Here is a 25,530-nt window from a genome sequence, read left to right as displayed (position 1 = left end):
ACGCTCGATGGCACAGCTGCCTGTGACCAAAGTGACGAGAGGATAATGGAGATTTTGAATCTCTGCGTACACTTTTGGACACTGGACACTTGTGGATGGTGTGAGGCCCACTGATATCTGAGCGCTATGTGACACGCTCGATGGCACAGCTGCCTGTGACCAAAGTGACGAGAGGACAATGGAGATTTTGAATCTCTGCGTACACTTTTGGACACTGGACACTTGTGGATGGTGTGAGGCCCACTGATATCTGAGCGCTATGTGACACGCTCGATGGCACAGCTGCCTGTGACCAAAGTGACGAGAGGATAATGGAGATTTTGAATCTCTGCGTACACTTTTGGACACTGGACACTTGTGGATTGTGTGAGGCCCACTGATATCTGAGCGCTATGTGACACGCTCGATGGCACAGCTGCCTGTGACCAAAGTGACGAGAGGATAATGGAGATTTTGAATCTCTGCGTACACTTTTGGTCACTGGACACTTGTGGATGGTGTGAGGCCCACTGATATCTGAGCTATATGTGACACGCTCGATGGCACAGCTGCCTGTGACCAAAGTGACGAGAGGATAATGGAGATTTTGAATCTCTGCGTACACTTTTGGACACTGGACACTTGTGGATTGTGTGAGGCCCACTGATATCTGAGCGCTATGTGACACGCTCGATGGCACAGCTGCCTGTGACCAAAGTGACGAGAGGATAATGGAGGTTTTGAATCTCTGCGTACACTTTTGGACACTGGACACTTGTGGATTGTGTGAGGCCCACTGATATCTGAGCGCTATGTGACACGCTCGATGGCACAGCTGCCTGTGACCAAAGTGACGAGAGGATAATGGAGATTTTGAATCTCTGCGTACACTTTTGGACACTGGACACTTGTGGATGGTGTGAGGCCCACTGATATCTGAGCGCTATGTGACACGCTCGATGGCACAGCTGCCTGTGACCAAAGTGACGAGAGGATAATGGAGATTTTGAATCTCTGCGTACACTTTTGGACACTGGACACTTGTGGATTGTGTGAGGCCCACTGATATCTGAGCGCTATGTGACACGCTCGATGGCACAGCTGCCTGTGACCAAAGTGACGAGAGGATAATGGAGATTTTGAATCTCTGCATACACTTTTGGACACTGGACACTTGTGGATTGTGTGAGGCCCACTGATATCTGAGCGCTATGTGACACGCTCGATGGCACAGCTGCCTGTGACCAAAGTGACGAGAGGATAATGGAGATTTTGAACCTCTGCATACACTTTTGGACACTGGACACTTGTGGATGGTGTGAGGCCCACTGATATCTGAGCGCTATGTGACACGCTCGATGGCACAGCTGCCTGTGACCAAAGTGACGAGAGGATAATGGAGATTTTGAATCTCTGCGTACACTTTTGGACACTGGACACTTGTGGATGGTGTGAGGCCCACTGATATCTGAGCGCTATGTGACACTCTCAATGGCACAGCTGCCTGTGACCAAAGTGACGAGAGGATAATGGAGATTTTGAATCTCTGCGTACACTTTTGGACACTGGACACTTGTGGATGGTGTGAGGCCCACTGATATCTGAGCGCTATGTGACACGCTCGATGGCACAGCTGCCTGTGACCAAAGTGACGAGAGGATAATGGAGATTTTGAATCTCTGCGTACACTTTTGGACACTGGACACTTGTGGATGGTGTGAGGCCCACTGATATCTGAGCGCTATGTGACACGCTCGATGGCACAGCTGCCTGTGACCAAAGTGACGAGAGGATAATAGAGATTTTGAATCTCTGCGTACACTTTTGGACACTGGACACTTGTGGATGGTGTGAGGCCCACTGATATCTGAGCGCTATGTGACACGCTCGATGGCACAGCTGCCTGTGACCAAAGTGACGAGAGGATAATGGAGATTTTGAATCTCTGCGTACACTTTTGGACACTGGACACTTGTGGATGGTGTGAGGCCCACTGATATCTGAGCGCTATGTGACACGCTCGATGGCACAGCTGCCTGTGACCAAAGTGACGAGAGGACAATGGAGATTTTGAATCTCTGCGTACACTTTTGGACACTGGACACTTGTGGATGGTGTGAGGCCCACTGATATCTGAGCGCTATGTGACACGCTCGATGGCACAGCTGCCTGTGACCAAAGTGACGAGAGGATAATGGAGATTTTGAATCTCTGCGTACACTTTTGGACACTGGACACTTGTGGATTGTGTGAGGCCCACTGATATCTGAGCGCTATGTGACACGCTCGATGGCACAGCTGCCTGTGACCAAAGTGACGAGAGGATAATGGAGATTTTGAATCTCTGCGTACACTTTTGGTCACTGGACACTTGTGGATGGTGTGAGGCCCACTGATATCTGAGCGCTATGTGACACGCTCGATGGCACAGCTGCCTGTGACCAAAGTGACGGGAGGATAATGGAGATTTTGAATCTCTGCGTACACTTTTGGACACTGGACACTTGTGGATGGTGTGAGGCCCACTGATATCTGAGCGCTATGTGACACGCTCGATGGCACAGCTGCCTGTGACCAAAGTGACGAGAGGATAATGGAGATTTTGAATCTCTGCGTACACTTTTGGACACTGGACACTTGTGGACGGTGTGAGGCCCACTGATATCTGAGCGCTATGTGACACGCTCGATGGCACAGCTGCCTGTGACCAAAGTGATGAGAGGATAATGGAGATTTTGAATCTCTGCGTACACTTTTGGACACTGGACACTTGTGGATGGTGTGAGGCCCATTGATATCTGAGCGCTATGTGACACGCTCGATGGCACAGCTGCCTGTGACCAAAGTGACGAGAGGATAATGGAGATTTTTAATCTCTGCGTACACTTTTGGACACTTGTGGATGGTGTGAGGCCCACTGATATCTGAGCGCTATGTGACACGCTCGATGGCACAGCTGCCTGTGACCAAAGTGACGAGAGGATAATGGAGATTTTGAATCTCTGCGTACACTTTTGGACACTGGACACTTGTGGATGGTGTGAGGCCCACTGATATCTGAGCGCTAAGTGACACGCTCGATGGCACAGCTGCCTGTGACCAAAGTGACGAGAGGATAATGGAGATTTTGAATCTCTGCGTACACTTTTGGACACTGGACACTTGTGGATGGTGTGAGGCCCACTGATATCTGAGCGCTATGTGACACGCTCGATGGCACAGCTGCCTGTGACCAAAGTGACGAGAGGATAATGGAGATTTTGAATCTCTGCGTACACTTTTGGACACTGGACACTTGTGGATGGTGTGAGGCCCACTGATATCTGAGCGCTATGTGACACGCTCGATGGCACAGCTGCCTGTGACAAAAGTGACGAGAGGATAATGGAGATTTTGAATCTCTGCGTACACTTTTGGACACTGGACACTTGTGGATTGTGTGAGGCCCACTGATATCTGAGCGCTATGTGACACGCTCGATGGCACAGCTGCCTGTGACCAAAGTGACGAGAGGATAATGGAGATTTTGAATCTCTGCGTACACTTTTGGAAACTGGACACTTGTGGATTGTGTGAGGCCCACTGATATCTGAGCGCTATGTGACATGCTCGATGGCACAGCTGCCTGTGACCAAAGTGACGAGAGGATAATGGAGATTTTGAATCTCTGCGTACACTTTTGGACACTGGACACTTGTGGATGGTGTGAGGCCCAATGATATCTGAGCGCTATGTGACACGCTCGATGGCACAGCTGCCTGTGACCAAAGTGACGAGAGGATAATGGAGATTTTGAATCTCTGCGTACACTTTTGGACACTGGACACTTGTGGATGGTGTGAGGCCCACTGATATCTGAGCGCTATGTGACACGCTCGATGGCACAGCTGCCTGTGACCAAAGTGACTAGAGGATAATGGAGATTTTGAATCTCTGCGTACACTTTTGGACACTGGACACTTGTGGATGGTGTGAGGCCCACTGATATCTGAGCGCTATGTGACCCGCTCGATGGCACAGCTTCCTGTGACAAAAGTGACGAGAGGATAATGGAGATTTTGAATCTCTGCGTACACTTTTGGACACTGGACACTTGTGGATGGTGTGAGGCCCACTGATATCTGAGCGCTATGTGACACGCTCGATGGCACAGCTGCCTGTGACCAAAGTGACGAGAGGATAATGGAGATTTTGAATCTCTGCGTACACTTTTGGACACTGGACACTTGTGGACGGTGTGAGGCCCACTGATATCTGAGCGCTATGTGACACGCTCGATGGCACAGCTGCCTGTGACCAAAGTGATGAGAGGATAATGGAGATTTTGAATCTCTGCGTACACTTTTGGACACTGGACACTTGTGGATGGTGTGAGGCCCATTGATATCTGAGCGCTATGTGACACGCTCGATGGCACAGCTGCCTGTGACCAAAGTGACGAGAGGATAATGGAGATTTTTAATCTCTGCGTACACTTTTGGACACTTGTGGATGGTGTGAGGCCCACTGATATCTGAGCGCTATGTGACACGCTCGATGGCACAGCTGCCTGTGACCAAAGTGACGAGAGGATAATGGAGATTTTGAATCTCTGCGTACACTTTTGGACACTGGACACTTGTGGATGGTGTGAGGCCCACTGATATCTGAGCGCTAAGTGACACGCTCGATGGCACAGCTGCCTGTGACCAAAGTGACGAGAGGATAATGGAGATTTTGAATCTCTGCGTACACTTTTGGACACTGGACACTTGTGGATGGTGTGAGGCCCACTGATATCTGAGCGCTATGTGACACGCTCGATGGCACAGCTGCCTGTGACCAAAGTGACGAGAGGATAATGGAGATTTTGAATCTCTGCGTACACTTTTGGACACTGGACACTTGTGGATGGTGTGAGGCCCACTGATATCTGAGCGCTATGTGACACGCTCGATGGCACAGCTGCCTGTGACAAAAGTGACGAGAGGATAATGGAGATTTTGAATCTCTGCGTACACTTTTGGACACTGGACACTTGTGGATTGTGTGAGGCCCACTGATATCTGAGCGCTATGTGACACGCTCGATGGCACAGCTGCCTGTGACCAAAGTGACGAGAGGATAATGGAGATTTTGAATCTCTGCGTACACTTTTGGAAACTGGACACTTGTGGATTGTGTGAGGCCCACTGATATCTGAGCGCTATGTGACATGCTCGATGGCACAGCTGCCTGTGACCAAAGTGACGAGAGGATAATGGAGATTTTGAATCTCTGCGTACACTTTTGGACACTGGACACTTGTGGATGGTGTGAGGCCCACTGATATCTGAGCGCTATGTGACACGCTCGATGGCACAGCTGCCTGTGACCAAAGTGACGAGAGGATAATGGAGATTTTGAATCTCTGCGTACACTTTTGGACACTGGACACTTGTGGATGGTGTGAGGCCCACTGATATCTGAGCGCTATGTGACACGCTCGATGGCACAGCTGCCTGTGACCAAAGTGGCGAGAGGATAATGGAGATTTTGAATCTCTGCGTACACTTTTGGACACTGGACACTTGTGGATGGTGTGAGGCCCACTGATATCTGAGCGCTATGTGACACGCTCGATGGCACACCTGCCTGTGACCAAAGTGACGAGAGGATAATGGAGATTTTGAATCTCTGCGTACACTTTTGGACACTGGACACTTGTGGATGGTGTGAGGCCCACTGATATCTGAGCGCAATGTGACACGCTCGATGGCACAGCTGCCTGTGACCAAAGTGACGAGAGGATAATGGAGATTTTGAATCTCTGCGTACACTTTTGGACACTGGACACTTGTGGATGGTGTGAGGCCCACTGATATCTGAGCGCTATGTGACACGCTCGATGGCACAGCTGCCTGTGACCAAAGTGACGAGAGGATAATGGAGATTTTGAATCTCTGCGTACACTTTTGGACACTGGACACTTGTGGATGGTGTGAGGCCCACTGATATCTGAGCGCTAAGTGACACGCTCGATGGCACAGCTGCCTGTGACCAAAGTGACGAGAGGATAATGGAGATTTTGAATCTCTGCGTACACTTTTGGACACTGGACACTTGTGGATGGTGTGAGGCCCACTGATATCTGAGCGCTATGTGACACGCTCGATGGCACAGCTGCCTGTGACAAAAGTGACGAGAGGATAATGGAGATTTTGAATCTCTGCGTACACTTTTGGACACTGGACACTTGTGGATTGTGTGAGGCCCACTGATATCTGAGCGCTATGTGACATGCTCGATGGCACAGCTGCCTGTGACCAAAGTGACGAGAGGATAATGGAGATTTTGAATCTCTGCGTACACTTTTGGACACTGGACACTTGTGGATTGTGTGAGGCCCACTGATATCTGAGCGCTATGTGACACGCTCGATGGCACAGCTGCCTGTGACCAAAGTGACGAGAGGATAATGGAGATTTTGAATCTCTGCGTACACTTTTGGACACTGGACACTTGTGGATTGTGTGAGGCCCACTGATATCTGAGCGCTATGTGACACGCTCGATGGCACAGCTGCCTGTGACCAAAGTGACGAGAGGATAATGGAGATTTTGAATCTCTGCGTACACTTTTGGACACTGGACACTTGTGGATTGTGTGAGGCCCACTGATATCTGAGCGCTATGTGACATGCTCGATGGCACAGCTGCCTGTGACCAAAGTGACGAGAGGATAATGGAGATTTTGAATCTCTGCGTACACTTTTGGACACTGGACACTTGTGGATTGTGTGAGGCCCACTGATATCTGAGCGCTATGTGACACGCTCGATGGCACAGCTGCCTGTGACCAAAGTGACGAGAGGATAATGGAGATTTTGAATCTCTGCGTACACTTTTGGACACTGGACACTTGTGGATTGTGTGAGGCCCACTGATATCTGAGCGCTATGTGACACGCTCGATGGCACAGCTGCCTGTGACCAAAGTGACGAGAGGATAATGGAGATTTTGAATCTCTGCGTACACTTTTGGACACTGGACACTTGTGGATGGTGTGAGGCCCACTGATATCTGAGCGCTATGTGACACGCTCGATGGCACAGCTGCCTGTGACCAAAGTGACGAGAGGATAATGGAGAATTTGAATCTCTGCGTACACTTTTGGACACTGGACACTTGTGGATGGTGTGAGGCCCACTGATATCTGAGCGCTATGTGACACGCTCGATGGCACAGCTGCCTGTGACCAAAGTGGCGAGAGGATAATGGAGATTTTGAATCTCTGCGTACACTTTTGGACACTGGACACTTGTGGATGGTGTGAGGCCCACTGATATCTGAGCGCTATGTGACACGCTCGATGGCACACCTGCCTGTGACCAAAGTGACGAGAGGATAATGGAGATTTTGAATCTCTGCGTACACTTTTGGACACTGGACACTTGTGGATGGTGTGAGGCCCACTGATATCTGAGCGCAATGTGACACGCTCGATGGCACAGCTGCCTGTGACCAAAGTGACGAGAGGATAATGGAGATTTTGAATCTCTGCGTACACTTTTGGACACTGGACACTTGTGGATGGTGTGAGGCCCACTGATATCTGAGCGCTATGTGACACGCTCGATGGCACAGCTGCCTGTGACCAAAGTGACGAGAGGATAATGGAGATTTTGAATCTCTGCGTACACTTTTGGACACTGGACACTTGTGGATGGTGTGAGGCCCACTGATATCTGAGCGCTATGTGACACGCTCGATGGCACAGCTGCCTGTGACCAAAGTGACGAGAGGATAAGGGAGATTGGATTGCTTTTAAAAAAGCAGTTTGCGGAGCAGTGGGTAAACAGCAATGCCAGCGTGTCAGGAAGCCTTAAAAGGCAGCCCAACAAGCAACATCACTGATACACCACAATATAGCCTCCCCTTGCACTGCACACACAGTGACTTGTGTGTTGTGCAGGCCAAATCGCTAGCAGCAGAAGCAGTTTTTTTGTCTTCTTCCCTGCCTAACGCTCTCCCTACAGAATCAGCAGCAACCTCTCCCTATACTAAGATCGGCAGAAGTAAGATGGCGGTCGGCGTGCACACCCTTTTATACCCCCTGTGACGCCCACCAAAGCAAGCCAATCACTTGCATGCCCTTCTGAAAGATGGTGGTGACCCGTGCCTATGTCATCACGTTGCCCACAGTGTCCGTGGATCCTGATTGGCTGAAAAAGAGCGCAAAACAAACTTTTGAAACGCGACTTTGGCGCGTAAGTCGCCGACCTCGTGGCCGACCTCATCCTAGGGTCGGGTTTCGTTTCATGAAACCCGACTTTGCCAAAAGTCGGCGACTTTTGAATTTTTTCGACCCGTTTCGCTCAATTCTAGTGATAATTCATGTATATGCACAACAGCATATTCTGTAAAGTACAGAATAAACTGAAAATATCTTAACTACAAGTCCACATTACTTGTTCATTATAGCCAGTGTTTGACTTTGGTTCCAAGGGCCCATCAGTGACATAGACTTTGGAGCTTACGGTTCCTCTACATGCAATTATTACATTACTCACATTCACAAATTTGCCTATCTTTTATACAATATTATGGATAGTTTGCTAAATGAACATTGAGATGCTTTGTCTTTGCCAACTATTGCTCATGTAGAGGGGTGAGGGGTCCAGTCCTCTATAGCGGCCCACCGAAAATTCACTTGGGCCTGTCTGAATCTACTTAAAGTTATTTAACACCAGTCCTCCAGCCATCGACTTCCACATTGCTGGTTGTAATTTCTACTCTGCCATATTTTAGGTTAAAACCTTATTTTGACAGGATCCCCTTCAATTTCTTTGACATTGTCTATAAAAATATTAGATTAAGTTTACTATCATATAGAATGCTCCATATTTTAGTGGCAATTTACAAATAATTAATGATTTAACAGTATTAATTAATGCTTAATAATATTACATTATAAAGTAATATCATAACTGTTAGCACTTTACTAATTTATGGGACCTGAATATTAGAACCCAAAATAATAATTAGGATAAAATAGGATTAGTGTTAGGTTTTATTTGCCATTTTTCAGAAATAACGCATGTAGTAGAATATTCCTGCTATACTGCAACTATTCAATGTCTACATTATATTGGTTCAGTTTACAGTCAGTTGAATACAAGTCTCCACTATACAAAATAATGCTAATTCCCGATGACTACATGTTCACATTTAAAAATTAATGTTAACTTTTTGGTTACATTCTTCTCTAAACAGCTTGGAAATGCATAGCTCCTGCATGTATGACTCGGTGACAATCTATGATGGCCTCCCATTCAGTTCTCCACTGTTGGCAAAACTCTGCGGTGTTTCTAACTCTACAACATATAGGTCTTCTTCTAATGTGATGGGAGTTGTTTTCCAAAGTGATGGAAGTGTGCAAAGCACTGGATTCCAGGCTGTCTACTCATCCAATGCCAGAAATATCACCACTCCAGGTACTTTTGGCATCATATTGATAATAATGGGAAAAAACACCGGTTCTTGTTTGTTTTTGTTGTTAAAGGCAATGTCTTCTCATGCTAAGTGTTTATGAAATACAGATATGGTGCTTTTCAATCACATCACATTTTTTACTTGCCTTTAGCACAAATACCTATGAAATGCTCATGATGTATACGTTATATGAAGCATGTTACATTGCCTTATGGTGGCATCTGTTACTCATAGGTTTTGCTATCTATTTAACAAATGCTTTACATGTCCAACAGAAGCCTACTATGATGTCATAGTTTGGCAATCAATGCCATAGGCTCCCATGCAACAAAAAAAATAATCTTCATATACATTTGTATTCTCCAAAGTGACATTTTTTAAAATAAAATATAAAAGATTTGCACTGATCCTTGGAATAAGGCTGACTTATTGGCTTTACTGCATAGTAGAGAATGGGAAAGTACAGGAAAAACTAATAATGGAATTTCAGCTTTTGAAAACAGCCGCACCAAAAATGTGCATAATTTTATGTACCCCAAAATTGTACCATTGAAACAGCCCTCATACCGCTGCATTAAAAGGTTCCATTTTAAACAGGTGAGTAGTAAGGGGGAGGGATGTCTCATCAAAAAGAAATCTGAGAGGTGCCCCGCCCACTATCAAATTGATATCAAATTGATATTAAAGTGAATGAAATAGATATTGTGCATCTATCAGTGTATTAAAGGGAATGAAACAGATATAGTAGTGAATTAAACTGTATTAAATTGTTTCCCACAAATTGATAAAAAAGTGATAATAAAGTGCATTAAATAGATATCCTATGACTATCGTAGTGTATTTAAGTGTATTAAATTGGTAACTGACACGAATTCCAGTAATCAAAGTGAAACAAAGTGCGATTGATACATTAGAATTGTTTCATTGTGCCTATTATTTTATAGGGACAATAATTCTAAAGGCTTTTGATACAGCTATTATTTCTATAGGCTCTATTATGTATAGTGCTGATATTATGTATTGTCTTTTATTGACAATTTGATACGCTAAACAGTACTGAGTAAAATAAAGATCGAGAGACGCGTAGTTCAGATAATAGTTATAATGTTTATTGAACAAAATTAATGACATTTTATAAAGACGTATGAATAAATTTAATTGTTCAATTAGATTCAATCAGTGATATCACATTTCTTGAAATCCATATTTATTGAACAAAATCAATGTCATTTCAATACACCACAATTAAACTATGAAAAGAGACAACGCAATACACAGCAATCTCGAGTTTATGAGCAAAAACTTATTACTAGAGATGAGCGACTTTGCCTTTTTTAGGGTCGAGTAGGGTTTCATGACACCCAACTTTCGAATGAAATCGGCCGACTATAGGGAAAAGTCGGAGGCCGACTGAAACACGAAACCCAATGCAAGTCAATGGGGAAGCAAAGTCGGCAGGGAGTGGAGGGCAGTAAACACACCTAAAGTTCCATACTGTCATGTCGGACACTGTTCACACCAGGGTGTCCGGCAGACAGCGGTAATACCCTATTCCACTACAGTATGCTCAGGGACTTTGTTGGGTATTCTGTTCCAGTCGGGATAGGGTTAACCAGGTTGTCATGCTGGCTGAGGGCTGGGCCACGCCCTTGGTCTTTAAATAGTCCGTCCTGACTATGGGCGTCGCCGACTATAGCTTTTGCCTAGTGCTAGCAATACCGGTCAGCAGTGGTGGTTTTGGAGCATCTGATATCTGGTGCAGTATATCTCTCAGTTGTTCTTTCTCCTATCTGTTATATATATATATTTGGTTGCCCTTGCACATTATTGTATTCCCTTGTGTATTAACGGTGTGGTGTTTCTTTTACCCCTGTCCATACGTATTTGTGGGGTCTGGTGTCTGGTCCCCTCACTGGGTGGAGGGTGGTGGGTTCAGCTTAGGGCTGGACAGGAGACAGGGACAGGGTGGAGGCCCAGGCAGGCACACCTTCAGTGTAAACCCTGGGTTGAGGGACAGACAGGGTTTTCCCTAGTCTGAGGGACACTGCAGGGGTCCCGGGGTTTTAGCCTAAAGTAACCTAGGCATACCATGACATTATAGTCAGCCCAAATACTAAAGTAAAAAAAAAAAAAAAAAAAAGTATAGATAGGGAATATAGGGGTTACTTACTATGGATCCTATACTTTCCCTAACCAAGCAGCTGGAGGCTCTATCCATACAGGTCACTGAACTTAGGGGGGCGGTCCAGCAACAAGGCCTGTCAGCTCCTGCGGTACCTGCTGAGGCTGCAGCCAGGGCAGCTGAACCCAAGTTTCCCCTTCCTGAATGATTTGCTGGTGATCGTGGTAAGTTCACGGTTTTTCGTGAATCATGCAAATTGTATTTCCGTATGCGTCCACATTCCTCAGGTAATGAGGCTCAATGCGTGTGCTTGGTGATTTCTTTGCTGAGTGGGTGATCCACAGGCTTGGGCCTTTTCACTCCCTTCTCACTCACCGGCATTTGAGTCTGTAGATTTTTTTTTCTCTGCTCTGGGTTTGATAGATTAAACTTAGCAGAGTCTAAGATACGCTCACTACTACAGGGTGAGCGACCAGCTGAGGATTACTGCACGGAATTCCGGCGCTGGGCGGTGGACATGCAGTGGAATGACCCTGCGCTTAGAAGTCAATTTTTGCATGGGGTTTCTGGAAGGGTTAAACAGACTCTCCTAATGTACGAGACTCCCGCCTCTCTGGAGGCTGCAATGGCACTTGTAGTATGCATAGACCGCCGTCTCCGTCAGGGGGCGCTGGTTTCGGTGCCTCCGGGAGGTGGGGGAGTTGTAGGTGAGGTTGCCTCGGGTGAATCCGTGGAACCCATGCAGATCGCTGGTATAGCACAGTCACCGAGTAACAAGCCTAAACGTCCTTGGCACAGAAGGCAGGGGGTTTGTTTTTTTTGTGGCAAAGGAGGACATTTTATTAACGCTTGCCCCCTGGTACCTAAGAAGGGTGCGCCGGTGGAAAACTGATAGGCTCAGAGGGTTTGGAGGAGTCTAGTCTGAGCCTTTGTGTATCCTCCGTCATGGTTTCCCAGTGTATGCTCCCTGCTAGGGTAGCACTTGGGGGGCAAATGCTCTCTATTACAGTGTTTGTTGATAGTGGCTCAGCTGCCAATCTCATTGATGAGAAGTTCACGCATACGGCTGGATTTCCGGTGGAGAATTTGCCGAACCCCATCCGGGTGGTTACCATCAATGCTTCCCCGTTGTCTCAAGGGAAGATCACAGAGTGTGTGTTGGATATACAACTCCACATTGGAGTATTACACTCAGAGCGGGTAACTTGTAAGGTGCTTAGTAACTTACCGGCTCAGATGGTTCTGGGCTTTCCATGGTTGTCAATGTATAATCCTGTTATTGATTGGAAGACCCAGGACATAATTCAGTGGAGCAGGGAGTGTCAGGAGAGGTGCCTGGCTACATGTATTTCCGCTTTGACTCCCAGTATCCCGGAGCCGTTGCTGGACTATGCGGATGTATTTTCTGAGAAAGGTTGTTCAGAACTACCACCGCATCGCCCCTATGACTGTGCTATTAGGTTGAAACCAGGGGCCAAGTTACCTAAAGCTAGAATGTTTAATATCTCAGGTCCTGAGAGGCTAGCTCTCAAGGAGTACATTGCGGATAGTCTGAGCAAGGGTCATATTAGACCTTCCTCTTCTCCTCTGGCTGCTGGCTTCTTCTTTGTTAAAAAGAAGGATGGCGGTTTACGCCCGTGTCTGGATTTCAGAGAACTCAACCAGATTACGGTTCGTGATCCTTACCCTATGCCACTTATACCCGATTTGTTCAACCAAGTGGTTGGTGCCAAGTGGTTCTCCAAACTGGACCTCAGGGGGGCGTACAATCTTATAAGAGTCCGTCAGGGGGATGAGTGGAAGACGGCATTCAATACCCCTGAGGGTCACTTTGAGAGTTTGGTAATGCCGTTTGGGTTGACTATGGCACCGGCGGTCTTTCAACATTTCATAAATGATGTCTTCTCTCATTTGTTGGGGAGATTTGTTATAATTTATCTAGACGACATCCTCATTTTCTCTCGCGACCATGATACACATATAGAGCATGTTAGACAGGTCCTGCAGTTGCTCAGAGAGAACAGGCTCTATGTCAAGCTTGAAAAATGTGTGTTTGTCGTACAGGAGCTACCGTTCTTGGGTTATATAATCTCCGCCTCAGGGTTTAAGATGGACACCGCAAAGGTGCAGGCGGTACTACATTGGGATCGGCCTGATAATCTTAAGGCACTTCAGAGATTTCTTGGCTTCTCCAATTACTATAGGAAATTTATTAAGAATTTCTCTATGATTGCCAAACCACTTACTGACATGACTAAGAAGGGTACCGACTTTTCTGACTGGTCTGAGCCTGCGGTACAGGCGTTTGAATTCCTCAAGAATAGTTTTGCCTCAGCGCCCATTCTGGTGCAGCCCGATGTCTCCTTACCGTTTGTCGTGGAGGTGGATGCATCGGAGGTTGGAGTGGGGGCTGTACTGTTTCAGGGCCCATCTTGGGCCAAGTTGCATCCGTGTGTCTACTTCTCCAAGAAGCTGTCACCTGCGGAGCGTAATTATGATATTGGCAACAGGGAATTGTTGGCCATCAAATTGGCATTTGAGGAGTGGCGACACTTCTTGGAGGGGGCTGTTCATCAGATTACTGTGATAACCGACCATAAGAATTTGCTTTATTTAGAATCTGCTAAGCGCCTGTCCTCCAGACAGGCTCGCTGGGCATTATTCTTCACCCGGTTCAACTTCATTGTTACCTATCGACCTGGTTCGAAGAATATTAAGGCAGACGCTTTATCCAGGTGTTTTCCTGGTGGAGAGTTATGTGAAGAGCCGGTGCCTATTCTCCAAAAGGGTGTGGTGGTATCTGCCATCACGACAGAAATTGAGGCAGAGATTGCGGAGGCTCAGGAGGAGGTTGCCTGCTAATAAATCTTTTGTGCCACTACATCTACGCTCTAGAGTGTTAGGCGAACAACACGACACGGTACTGGCAGGTCATCCAGGGGTTAAGAGCACTCTGGAACTGGTATCGCGTCGTTTTTGGTGGCCTAAAATCCGGCAGGATGTGGCCTCATATGTGTCTGCCTGTACCACGTGCACACGGGCCAAGACTCCTCGTTCCCGTCCCGCTGGTAGGTTGCAGCCTCTCAGGGTGCCCAGTAAGCCATGGACTGAGATTTCCATGGATTTTATTACAGACTTGCCCGCCTCGGCAGGGAACTCGGTCATTTTGGTAATTGTTGATAGGTTCTCCAAAATGCCACATTTCGTTGCTTTACCATCTTTGCCCAATGCTAAGACTCTTGCTCAGATATTTATTCGTGAGGTGGTCAGACTTCATGGTGTCCCGTCTGACATTGTGTCTGATCGAGGAACGCAGTTTGTGGCAAAGTTTTGGAGAGCTTTTTGTTCTCGCCTTGGGATCAAATTATCTCATTCATCGGCTTTCCACCCTCAGTCGAATGGGCAGACTGAGCGGATGAACCAAAACCTGGAGCAATACTTGCGCTGCTTTGTTTCCGACAATCAGGAAGAGTGGTCAGCGTTTCTTCCTCTGGCAGAATTCGCAATAAACAACCATTGCCAGGAATCGTCTGGGGAATCTCCTTTTTTTTGTGTGTATGGTCAACATCCTCAATTTTGTACCTTGCATCAGGGGTGTTCGGTTGGCGTCCCTGAGGAGGACCAGTTGGGAACTCAATTGTCGTCTGTTTGGAGGAGAGTCAAGCAGCGCTTGTTGAAGGTGGGTTCCAGGTACAAACGGGTGGCTGACTGCAGACGTGTGCCAGGTCCGGACCTGTGTGTGGGTGATTGGGTGTGGTTATCTACAAGGAACATCAAGCTCAAGATACCGTCACTTAAGTTGGGTCCCAGGTTCATTGGCCCATTTAGGATCTCCGCAGTGATCAACCCCGTGGCATTTCGTTTGGAGTTGACGGCTGTGTATAAGAGTCATAATGTGTTTCACAAAGCATTGCTAAAAAAGGTCGTGGGTTTGGTGGATGGTTCTCCCGGGCCACCACCTCCCGTCTTGGTGGATGGCGCGTTGGAATTTGAGGTGTCCAAAGTGGTGGACTCTAGGGTTGTGCGTCGCACTCTACAGTACCTGGTCCACTGGCGTGGCTATGGTCCTGAGGAGAGGACATGGGTGCCGGCCTCGGACATTCATGCTGATCGACTGGTTACTATGTTCCATCGTCGCCATCCGGACAAGCCAGGTCCTCGACATGGTGAGGTTCCGGAGGTCCCTCGTAGAAGGCGGGGTACAGTGTCGGACACTGTTCACACCAGGGTGTCCGGCAGACAGCGGTAATACCCTATTCCACTACAGTATTGTCATGTCGGACACTGTTCACACCAGGGTGTCCGGCAGACAGCGGTAATACCCTATTCCACTACAGTATGCTCAGGGACTTTGTTGGGTATTCTGTTCCAGTCGGGATAGGGTTAACCAGGTTGTCATGCTGGCTGAGGGCTGGGCCACGCCCTTGGTCTTTAAATAGTCCGTCTTGACTATGGGCGTCGCCGACTATAGCTTTTGCCTAGTGCTAGCAATACCGGTCAGCAGTGGTGGTTTTGGAGCGTCTGATATCTGGTGCAGTATATCTCTCAGTTGTTCTTTCTCCTATCTGTTATATATATATATTTGGTTGCCCTTGCACATTATTGTATTCCCTTGTGTATTAACGGTGTGGTGTTTCTTTTACCCCTGTCCATACGTATTTGTGGGGTCTGGTGTCTGGTCCCCTCACTGGGTGGAGGGTGGTGGGTTCAGCTTAGGGCTGGACAGGAGACAGGGACAGGGTGGAGGCCCAGGCAGGCACACCTTCAGTGTAAACCCTGGGTTGAGGGACAGACAGGGTTTTCCCTAGTCTGAGGGACACTGCAGGGGTCCCGGGGTTTTAGCCTAAAGTAACCTAGGCATACCATGACACATACAGTATATGATGAGCTCCACATAATGCTCCAGTATATGATGGGCCTCATGGATGCTGCTCCAGTGTCTGATGTCCCCCATTTGGAATCCTCTAGTATATGATGGGCCCCTTTTTTAATTAACCCAGGCATGGTATGTGAAAAGAGCTCCATGGAGTAATCTGAAGTGTGGGCTGCCGCATCCTTAACTTTTGGTGGAGGTGAAGGACACAAGGAAAGGTGTTTTTCCTGACCAGAACCATGCACTGACGACTCCGCGCTTGCAGGTTTCAAACATTCAGAAGAGGAGGCAATAGAGCTGGTGGCTGTTTCGTCAATGTACGCCAAAACCTGTTCCTGATGCTCCGGCTTTAAAAGCGGTTTTCCTACTCCAAGAAAAGGCAACCTTACAGGCCTTCTTGGGCCAGACAATGACGCAGGCTCAACACCTCCTGCCTTAGCTACTATTGTGCTTTTGCCAGAACCAGCCGATGCACCACCACCATCAGTACCAGCTGCGCCCCCCTGCCCACATCTGCTGCCTCTTCCACCATACTTCCTCATGTTTGGGAAAATGTACCAAAAATACCAGCAGAGATGGTACTGTATGAGGAGCGTCCACCTTTGTAAGGTGTATTAAAAAAATAAATCTACGTATATATTTTATTAGTCACAGACGCTCTCACAGTATGTATTTGACCATAATCCAACAAGCAGATATACGGAACTGTATCAGAAGTGTACAGCTGTATATGTTTTTTGTGTAACTAACAATCTCCGTATATGTATTTACGGAGTGTCACACACACACGCTGACTCTGTATAGATGTGACTGTAATGCGAATGACAGATATACAATACTGTTTGAGAATCGGACAGCTCTATATGGTGTGTGTATGGAAAATTGTCAATCTCTGTCTATTTTTATACGGGCTGACACACGCTGTCTCTGTCTAGTTTTGACCGTATCAAACAGCAGATATACGAAACTGTTTGAAAAGCGGACAGCTATCTAAGGTGTTGGTCTGAAAAAATGGAAAATCTCCTTGGCTTGTTTTTCCAGAGTCACACACAGATTCTATTTGTCCGTGATACAAGGCGGTACAAGGTAGTGTGTGAGGAGCGTACACCGCTATATGGTGTGTGAAAAAATTGTTAGGAGACAGATTTCTGCGTTTACTCAGCAGGGATCCAGATCCTCACATTCTGCACTCTCCTCCTATTTTTCCACTGCAGAGGAGATTGCAGAGGAGATTGCCTTGCAGCAAATCTCTCCTGAGGCTAAGTCTTTCTCTCCTCTTACTGGGCATGCTCATGGGACGATCTCCTACTGGAGATCGGGAGTCATGTGCTCAGGTCCCGCTCCAGTTCTCATTGGTCCATCTCAGAGATCTGGAAGCATGCAGGAGGTCCCGGATACTATAAAAGGCGCTCATGGCTGTTCCGCCATGCGCTAGTATAGACTATACTTGCTATGTGTGAATGGTGACGGATGTATTACTCTGGTGACTTACTCATTTGAAACCCCTTCCCTCTGATATTGTGCATGGTGATAGGGAATTAGTTTAGTAGTCAGGGCCAGTCAGTGGCAAGCCTTATCTGGCTTTGTCGTCGAGCGGCAGTGTCCTACTCCGCGCTGCAGTTGCAGCCCTTCTAGGCGTTCGCAGCAGTGACGTCACACACACGGTAGGTCTAGAGGGACACAGCTCCTCTGTCTTGGGTCCAGCTCCTGTGACCAGACACCATGTGTGCATCTACCTGAAGCCTGTGTCACTAACAGGTTCAGCGTTTTGTGTGTTTTTTGTTGCAGCACCTCTGTGTGTGAACAGAGGCCGCTCTGCGCACTCCGGGTGAAGTTTAACCCGTGTGCATCATACCGCCGTATTGCTCCTGCCACCACTTAGCAACGGTTATATTACCTACTGCACGGTGGACCCCGAGTGGCGAACGCACTTTATTATTATTTTTATTTTAGTGCGTTCCGCCATTCCTAACAAAAATGAATGCTCAGTTACTCAACAGAACAAAACAGTAAAAGTTGGAGTGCTTTGAAAAAAGCAGTTTGAACAGCAGTGTGCACATAGCAATGCAGCTAGCAGGTAGCCTTAAAAAGCAGCCTAATCACCACCAGCGCTGCTGCACAAAACAAAAATCCTCCCCTTTCACTGCACACTAACTGTACAGTGAAAAGCGCTATAAGCAGAAGCAGTTTTTTTTTCTTCCCTGCCTAATGCTCTCCCTATTCAGAATCAGCAGCAGCAGGACCTCTCCCTATTGTAAGATCGGCAGAAGTAAGAAGGCGGTCGGCGGTCACAGCCTTTTTTACCCACTGTGACGCCACACAAAGTCAGCCAATCACTTCAGTGCCCTTCTCTAAGATGGTGCTGGCCGCTGCGCATGTCATCGCGTTGCCCACAGTGTGCGTCCTCCATCATTGCACAAATAGAAAAAAAAATGGGCTAAAAGAAGCCCTAGCCAGCTCACCAACCACAGCCACAGCACGGAACGTCGATTGGACCAAAAGATAGTTGATAGTAGACAAACACATGAGGGGCGTTCCAGCTGATAAAATTTCTTGCTTTATTGAAAAAATTAAGAATGGATGGATGTGCTATGAGGCACTGGAATAACAGCTACGCGTTTCGACCCTACATGGGTCTTTATCACAGCTGCAAATTACTGACATAATGCAAACCTTATACTTCATGCTAACCAATGAGAACTGCAATGTAGATCACATGGGCAAGCCAAAGGTCCTGTGAGCATTACTACAATGCCTATGTTCCATAGAGACCAATGACGCTATCACCTTCTATCACATGTCCTAATAGAAAGGTCCTGTGTACGAAACTCCACATTCTCTAGGTTTGCAAAATAATACCACATAAAAACAAAATGATAAACATAAATCATAATATTAGTGTGCGCCTGGAACACTCATAAAGAAGAGGGAAATCTAAATTAGGTGGTTATAGAAAAAAAAAAACCTCTTATAAGTGCTCTTTATGTAGCTGGATAATAGCGAGAAAATAGCAATTAGAAATAGACAATTGTAAGATCTCAGAAGAAGTGCTTAAGGGAAAAAAAAATATATATATATAGATGCTGGTGGCAATCTTAATTCCAACCTGAACAATCATTAAAAACTAAAAAGGCATGAGTGATGGTAAAAACCTGAAATCACTGAACAGGTTATATACTGCAGGGTACTTCTTCCTGATAGCAGCTTAAAAAAAAAAAAAGTCAAAGTCAAATTGCAGCCTGTGAACGGCTGTGCAGAGTAGCCGCAATAGTAAATGCATAAGTCAGAGAGCGGTACCTGTAAAGATAATGCGATGCGAAGTCCTCACTCCAGTAAGCGGTGCAGGTTAAAATAGCGCTTTTTGCTCCAGCGCTTAGAAAAAGAGGGGGGGTTTGTACACAGGGGTATAGACGAGTTACAGGGCCTGCCCCGGTCGGTGGCAGCCTCCTGTCAGTGTACCTCCAGCTGTGGAGCAGACGTGAGCGGCCTCTCGTGCTCCCGGCGTCTGTGAGCTGCTCCAGGTATACAGGACCTTCGTGATGTGAGTCAGCACATGACCACGTCGGTTTCACTTGCTGGTGGTTGCGGCGGGGACCAATGGACTTTCCAACATGTTTCAAAGATATGTTGAGGAAGAAGACAGTTAGTTCCTCAGTTGCCCTCTGTCCTTTATGTAAGAAAATTGGTAATACCTTTCTGCTCATAAACCCGAGATTGCTGTGTATTGCGTTGTCTCTTTTCGATATGATTGTTTAATTGCGGTGTATTAAAATGACATTGATTTTGTTCAATAAACATGGATTTCAAGAAATGTGATATAACTGATTGAATCTAATTGAACAATGAAATTTATTCATACGTCTTTATAAAATGTCACTGATTTTGTTCAATAAACATTATAACTATTATCTGAAATACGCGTCTCTCATTCTTTATTTTACTCAGTACTGTTGAGCGTATCAAATTGTTAATAAAAGACAATACACAATATCAGCACTATACATAATAGAGCCTATAGAAATAATTATTGTCCCTATAAAATAATAGGCACAGTGAAACCAATTCTGATTAACGTATCAATCGCACTTTGTTTCACTTTGATTACTGGAATTTGTGCAGGTTACCAATTTAATACACTTTCATACACTACGATAGTCGTATGATAGCTATTTAATGCACGTTAATATCACTTTTTTATCAATTTGTGGGAAACAATTTAACCCCTTAGTGACGGGGCAAATTTTATAAATTATAACCAATGTCACTTTATATGGTGATAACTCTGGAACGCTTCAACAAATCCCATTGATTTTGAGAATGTTTTTTCGTGGCACATTATAATTTATGATAATGGTAAATTTAGGTTGATATTTTTTATAAATAAACACAAAACATATCAGAAACTTGACAAAAATGTAAAAAAAATTGCAATTTTCAATCTTTTAATGATTATCCCTTTAATCCAGAGAGTCATACCACAGAAGACATTAATAAATAACATTTCTCACATGTCTGCCTTACATCAGCACCATTTTTAAAATGCTAATTTATGTTGTTAGCCTTTTAGGAGGTTTAGAAATGTAGCAGTACTTTTTCATTTTTTCAAGGAAATTTACAACATTTATTTTTTTGAGGGACCTATCCAGGTTTGAAGTGACTTTGGGGGTGCTATATATTGGAAAACCCCAAACGTGATACCATTTTAAAAACAGCACCCCTGCCATATTGAAAACTTCTGTCAGATAGTTTATTAACCCTTCAGGTGATTTTCAGGAATTAATGCAAAGTGGTATAGCAGCAATGAAAAAGTGTTTGTTTACCACCTAAATGTCGCTAACTTCTGAACCGGTCACTATAGCCGGGAGTCTCTAAAGGCCCTGTTATACACAACGATGTCCCAGCAATCCCACCAACGATCTGACATGGATGGGATCGCTGGGACATCGTTAGGCTGATCGCTGGTGAGCTGTCACATAGACAGCCCCTCCAGCGATCAGGACCAGCAAGCAAGCTGGTTTCTAATGTAAACATCGGGTATGCAGGAGCCGCGGCTCTTGGATACCCGCTGCTTACCTTGGAAACTGGCGTACACGCTGGTTTCCAAGGTAAACATCGAGTATCAAAGAGCCGCGCGGCTCCTGGATACCCGATGTTTACATTAGAAACCAACGTCCAGCGTCGCTGATCGCTGGTCTCTCGCTTCCACACGCAGCGATGTGTGCTGGCCAGCGGGAGAGCAGCTATCAAAAATGGCCCAGGACGATTGAGCACGATCGGCGATACCCGGCAGGGGGGCCGGTCGCTGATCCCTGTCACACACAGCGATCTCACTGGCGAGATCGCTGTGGCGTTACAAAATCAGCGATCTCGCTAGCGAGATTGCTGTGTGAGACGGGGCCTTAAGGCCGCTATTTGGCCATGAACTGTTATGGCAAACATCAGAGCCATACAATCATGATCTTGGTGTGTCAATTAGGTTAAAGCGGAAGCACTCACAATCTATTAACCATTTATTTGATGTAGTCACTTTTGACAGCAGCAACTAAGGGGTTAAACAGATATGGACGGTGACAACACTGATCGTTTCTGATACAGCAAGTTGTCAACTATAATGTACAGTTGTCAGCTGCTGGATTGTCACCTGTATGGGGATGACATTCCCTTATATCTCAGGTCAGTAAAAAGACGTATTGGCTGTCATTAAGGGGTTAATACATTTTGGTTCACTACGATATTCATAGAATATCTATTCAATACAGTTTAATTCACTACGATAGATGCATGATATCTATTTCATTCCCTTTAATACACTACGATAGACGCACAATATCGATTTCATTCACTTTAATATCAATTTGATATCACTTTGATATCAATTTGATAGTGGGCGGGGCACCTGGCAGATTTCCTTTTGATGAGACATTCCTCCCCCTTACTACTCAGGTGATTTCCAAAAAAAAGCAAACATTTGTTGAGAGATGTTATTTTTTTGTGTACAAATAAAGAAAAATTTTATCTTTAGTACATTGATCTTTCAGCTAACTGTGGTGGAATCCTGAGAAATCCTTGGGGTGTCATCGAAAGCCCGGCTTATCCACACTCATATGGCCCTGCAGATTGTGTTTGGCATATTCAAGTTCCAAACAGCATTATCAAGCTCGAGTTTACTGATTTTGCGTAAGTAATATTTCATATTTGCCATATTAAAAAAATGATATGAGAATGCATAGTGGATTTTAATATAAGATGAAATTAGAACAATACTACAATGAACAGATACATTTTATTTATTCTTTATGTGGTAGAAATGCATTTTTGCTGTACTTCACCATTATGATGTAACGGGAAATCAGAGACATAGGAACATCTGGTGATGTTTATTTGCAGCCAATAAAATGTCACTGGGCATATGATAAGTGTATTTAGAGAAATTCTATTAAAGGGAACCTGTCACCTCGTTTTTCCACAATAAGCTGCGGCCCCTACCTTTCAGGGCTTATCTACAGCATTCTAGAATGCTGTAGATAAGCCCCCAATCTGACCTGAAAGATAAGAAAAGCAAGTTTTATTATACTCACCTGGGGGCGGTCCGGTCTGATGGGCGTCGCAGGTCCGGCGCCTCCCATCTTTATGTGATGGTGTCATCTTCCTTGCTTCTTGTCGTGGCTCCTGCACAGGCATACTAATCTGCCCTGTTCAGGGCAGAGCCTAGTACTGCAATATGCAGGCGCTGGGAGAGGTCAGAGAGGCCCAGCGCCTGCGCACGGCAGTACTTGGCTCTGCCCTCAACAGGGCAGATCAGTACGCCTGCGCAGGAGCCACAACAGGAAGCAAGGACGACATCGCAAGAAGATGGGAGGCGCCAGACCCGGACCTGCGCCGCCCATCGGACCGGACCGCCCCCGGGTGAGTATAATAAAACTTGTTTTTCTTATCTTTCAGTAGCATTGGTAACTAAACTGACTGTATTTAAGCTAACTTGGGTGTATATTTGTATTTACACAGAGTAGATCAAAGAATTGGTAATGAATAGAATGGCTCACAAAGTCAAAATAAAAGAAAATGTGCATTTACACTGCATGATTATCAAGAATGATCATTCCTAGGAATAGGCTACCTATCACCCGACTCATCACTCATTCATCGTGTAACGGGGTCTACCCAAGCTGGGGTACCTCTTTCAGTACCACCCCGTGTTTTCGGAGATCCGTTCTGCGTTGGCTGGAGTCTGAATGAATGACGATGGCTGGAATTCCTTGGTTACATGGGCGCATATAAAAGATCACTGCTTCTCCATGTATTTCCAGTCTGACAACACTTTACTCACAGGACACAGAATATATCACACAGATACAGAGGGCGGGCCAATAGAAAAGCAGCAGGCCAGACATGCATCTCACATAGAACCTATTATACATACATATAACTGCACAACATATTCTGAGTGCTGAGTGGCTCTGCAACACGTAACACGGCTCCTCTTTTCAGCGACGCGATCGGCATACACAGTCTGATCCTCAACGGATCAGTTTGGGGATGACCGAAGTTTATGGGGTTGGTACAGGTTCCGTTTGTCGACTTAGTCCATCAGCGTTACCATTTTGTTTGCCGGGTCTGTGGTGGATGGTGAAGTCCAGAGGTTGTAGGGCTAAACTCCACGGCAGCAATCTGGCGTTGTCTCCGGAGACCTGATTAAGCCAGACTAGGGGATTATGGTCCGTTAGGAGGGAAAACTGTCATCCATACAAATATGGTTGCAACTTCTTGAGTGCCCATACTACCGCCAGGCACTCCTTCTCGATGGCCGCATAGCTTACTTCACGGGGCAGTAGTTTCCGATTCAGGTAAGCTACCGGGTGTTCTTGGCTGTCCGGCCCAACTTGGCTCAGTACTGCCACCAATCCAAACATAGAAGCGTCTGTGTGAATAAGGAAACGTTTAGTTGGATCAGGTGCGGCCAATACAGGGGTATTGGTGAGGGCGTCCTTTAGTTGGCGGAAGGCTTCCTCACACTCTGAGGTCCAGGTTACCTGGCGGGGTTGGTTCTTATGGGTCAAATCAGTGAGGGGCTTGGCTACGCTGCTGTAGTTGGGAACGAATTTCCTGTAATACCCCGCTGTCCCTAGAAATGCCATGACCTGGGTTTTAGTGCGTCGGATGGGCCATTTGGCTATGGCCTCAATCTTGGCTGGTTCTGGTCGCTGTTTCCCACTTCCCACCCAATGCCCTAAATACTGAACCTCCGCTTTGCCCAAGTGACACTTGTTTGGGTTCAGGATGATTCCGGCCTGGTGGATCCTGTCCAATACTGTCTCTAGGTGACTTAGATGCTCTTCCCATGTCGCACTGTAGATGGCGATGTCGTCCAGGTAGGCACAAGCATAGTCCTGGAGACCATCCAGAAGCCGGTCAGCCAGCCTTTGGAAGGTCGCCGGGGCATTCTTCATCCCGAATGGCATAACTCGAAACTGGAATAAGCCAAACGGGGTGACAAATGCCGACTTGGGAATAGCGTCAGGACTAAGGGGAATCTGCCAGTAGCCTTTGCATAGATCGATGGTGGTCAAATACTTTGCCCCCGCCAGCCGGTCTAACAACTCATCCACACGCGGCATGGGGTATGCATCCGTCACTGTTTTCTCATTGAGCTTACGATAGTCTACACAAAACCATGTAGTCCCATCCTTCTTGGGCACTAACACTACGGGGGATGCCCAGGGACTATCTGACGCTTCAATGACCCCTAAACGCAACATCTCTTGTATTTCTTGTCGCATCCCCTCTCGTACAGACTCAGGGACACAGAAGGGGTTTTGTCGCAGGGGGGTCTGATCCTGGGTCTCAACCTTGTGTTGTGCCAGGCGAGTGTACCCCGGTCTCTCTGAAAACATCCTCTGTCGCAGCCTCAACAACGCCTCCGCCTGCAGTCTCTCCCAGGGGCCTAGGTCTTCACCCAAGTGTACCTGGTCCCATGTTTTAGACTGAGTCTTTTCCCCTAAGACATCTGGCAAGGGGAGTCCGGCTAAATCCTCTGCTTCAGGTGCACAGATGGCCACTACCTCTTCAGGGCGCTCCTGGTAGGGCTTCAGCATATTCACGTGGAA

General features: G+C 46.4%; 1 protein-coding gene across 14 annotated transcripts in view; it reads left to right on the top strand.

Annotated features, from left to right (window-relative positions):
- LOC141072913 (scavenger receptor cysteine-rich domain-containing protein DMBT1-like) overlaps positions 1-25,530 on the top strand; it is a 490,185-nt gene that overhangs the window by 444,583 nt on the left and 20,072 nt on the right. For all 14 annotated transcript variants that reach the window (XM_073560164.1, XM_073560162.1, XM_073560161.1 and 11 more), the window contains 2 exons: positions 9,213-9,433; positions 22,465-22,603. In XM_073560164.1, coding sequence (XP_073416265.1) covers positions 9,213-9,433; positions 22,465-22,603 — 360 coding nt within the window. The remainder of the gene's footprint in view (positions 1-9,212; positions 9,434-22,464; positions 22,604-25,530) is intronic.

Source organism: Dendrobates tinctorius, unplaced genomic scaffold (genome assembly GCF_039654945.1).
Source record: "Dendrobates tinctorius isolate UK_male_01 unplaced genomic scaffold, ASM3965494v1 ptg000293l, whole genome shotgun sequence".
Classification (NCBI taxonomy): Eukaryota; Metazoa; Chordata; class Amphibia; order Anura; family Dendrobatidae; genus Dendrobates; species Dendrobates tinctorius.
The sequence above is the reverse complement of the archived record's forward strand: the minus strand, read 5'-3'. Positions and strand labels throughout refer to the sequence as shown.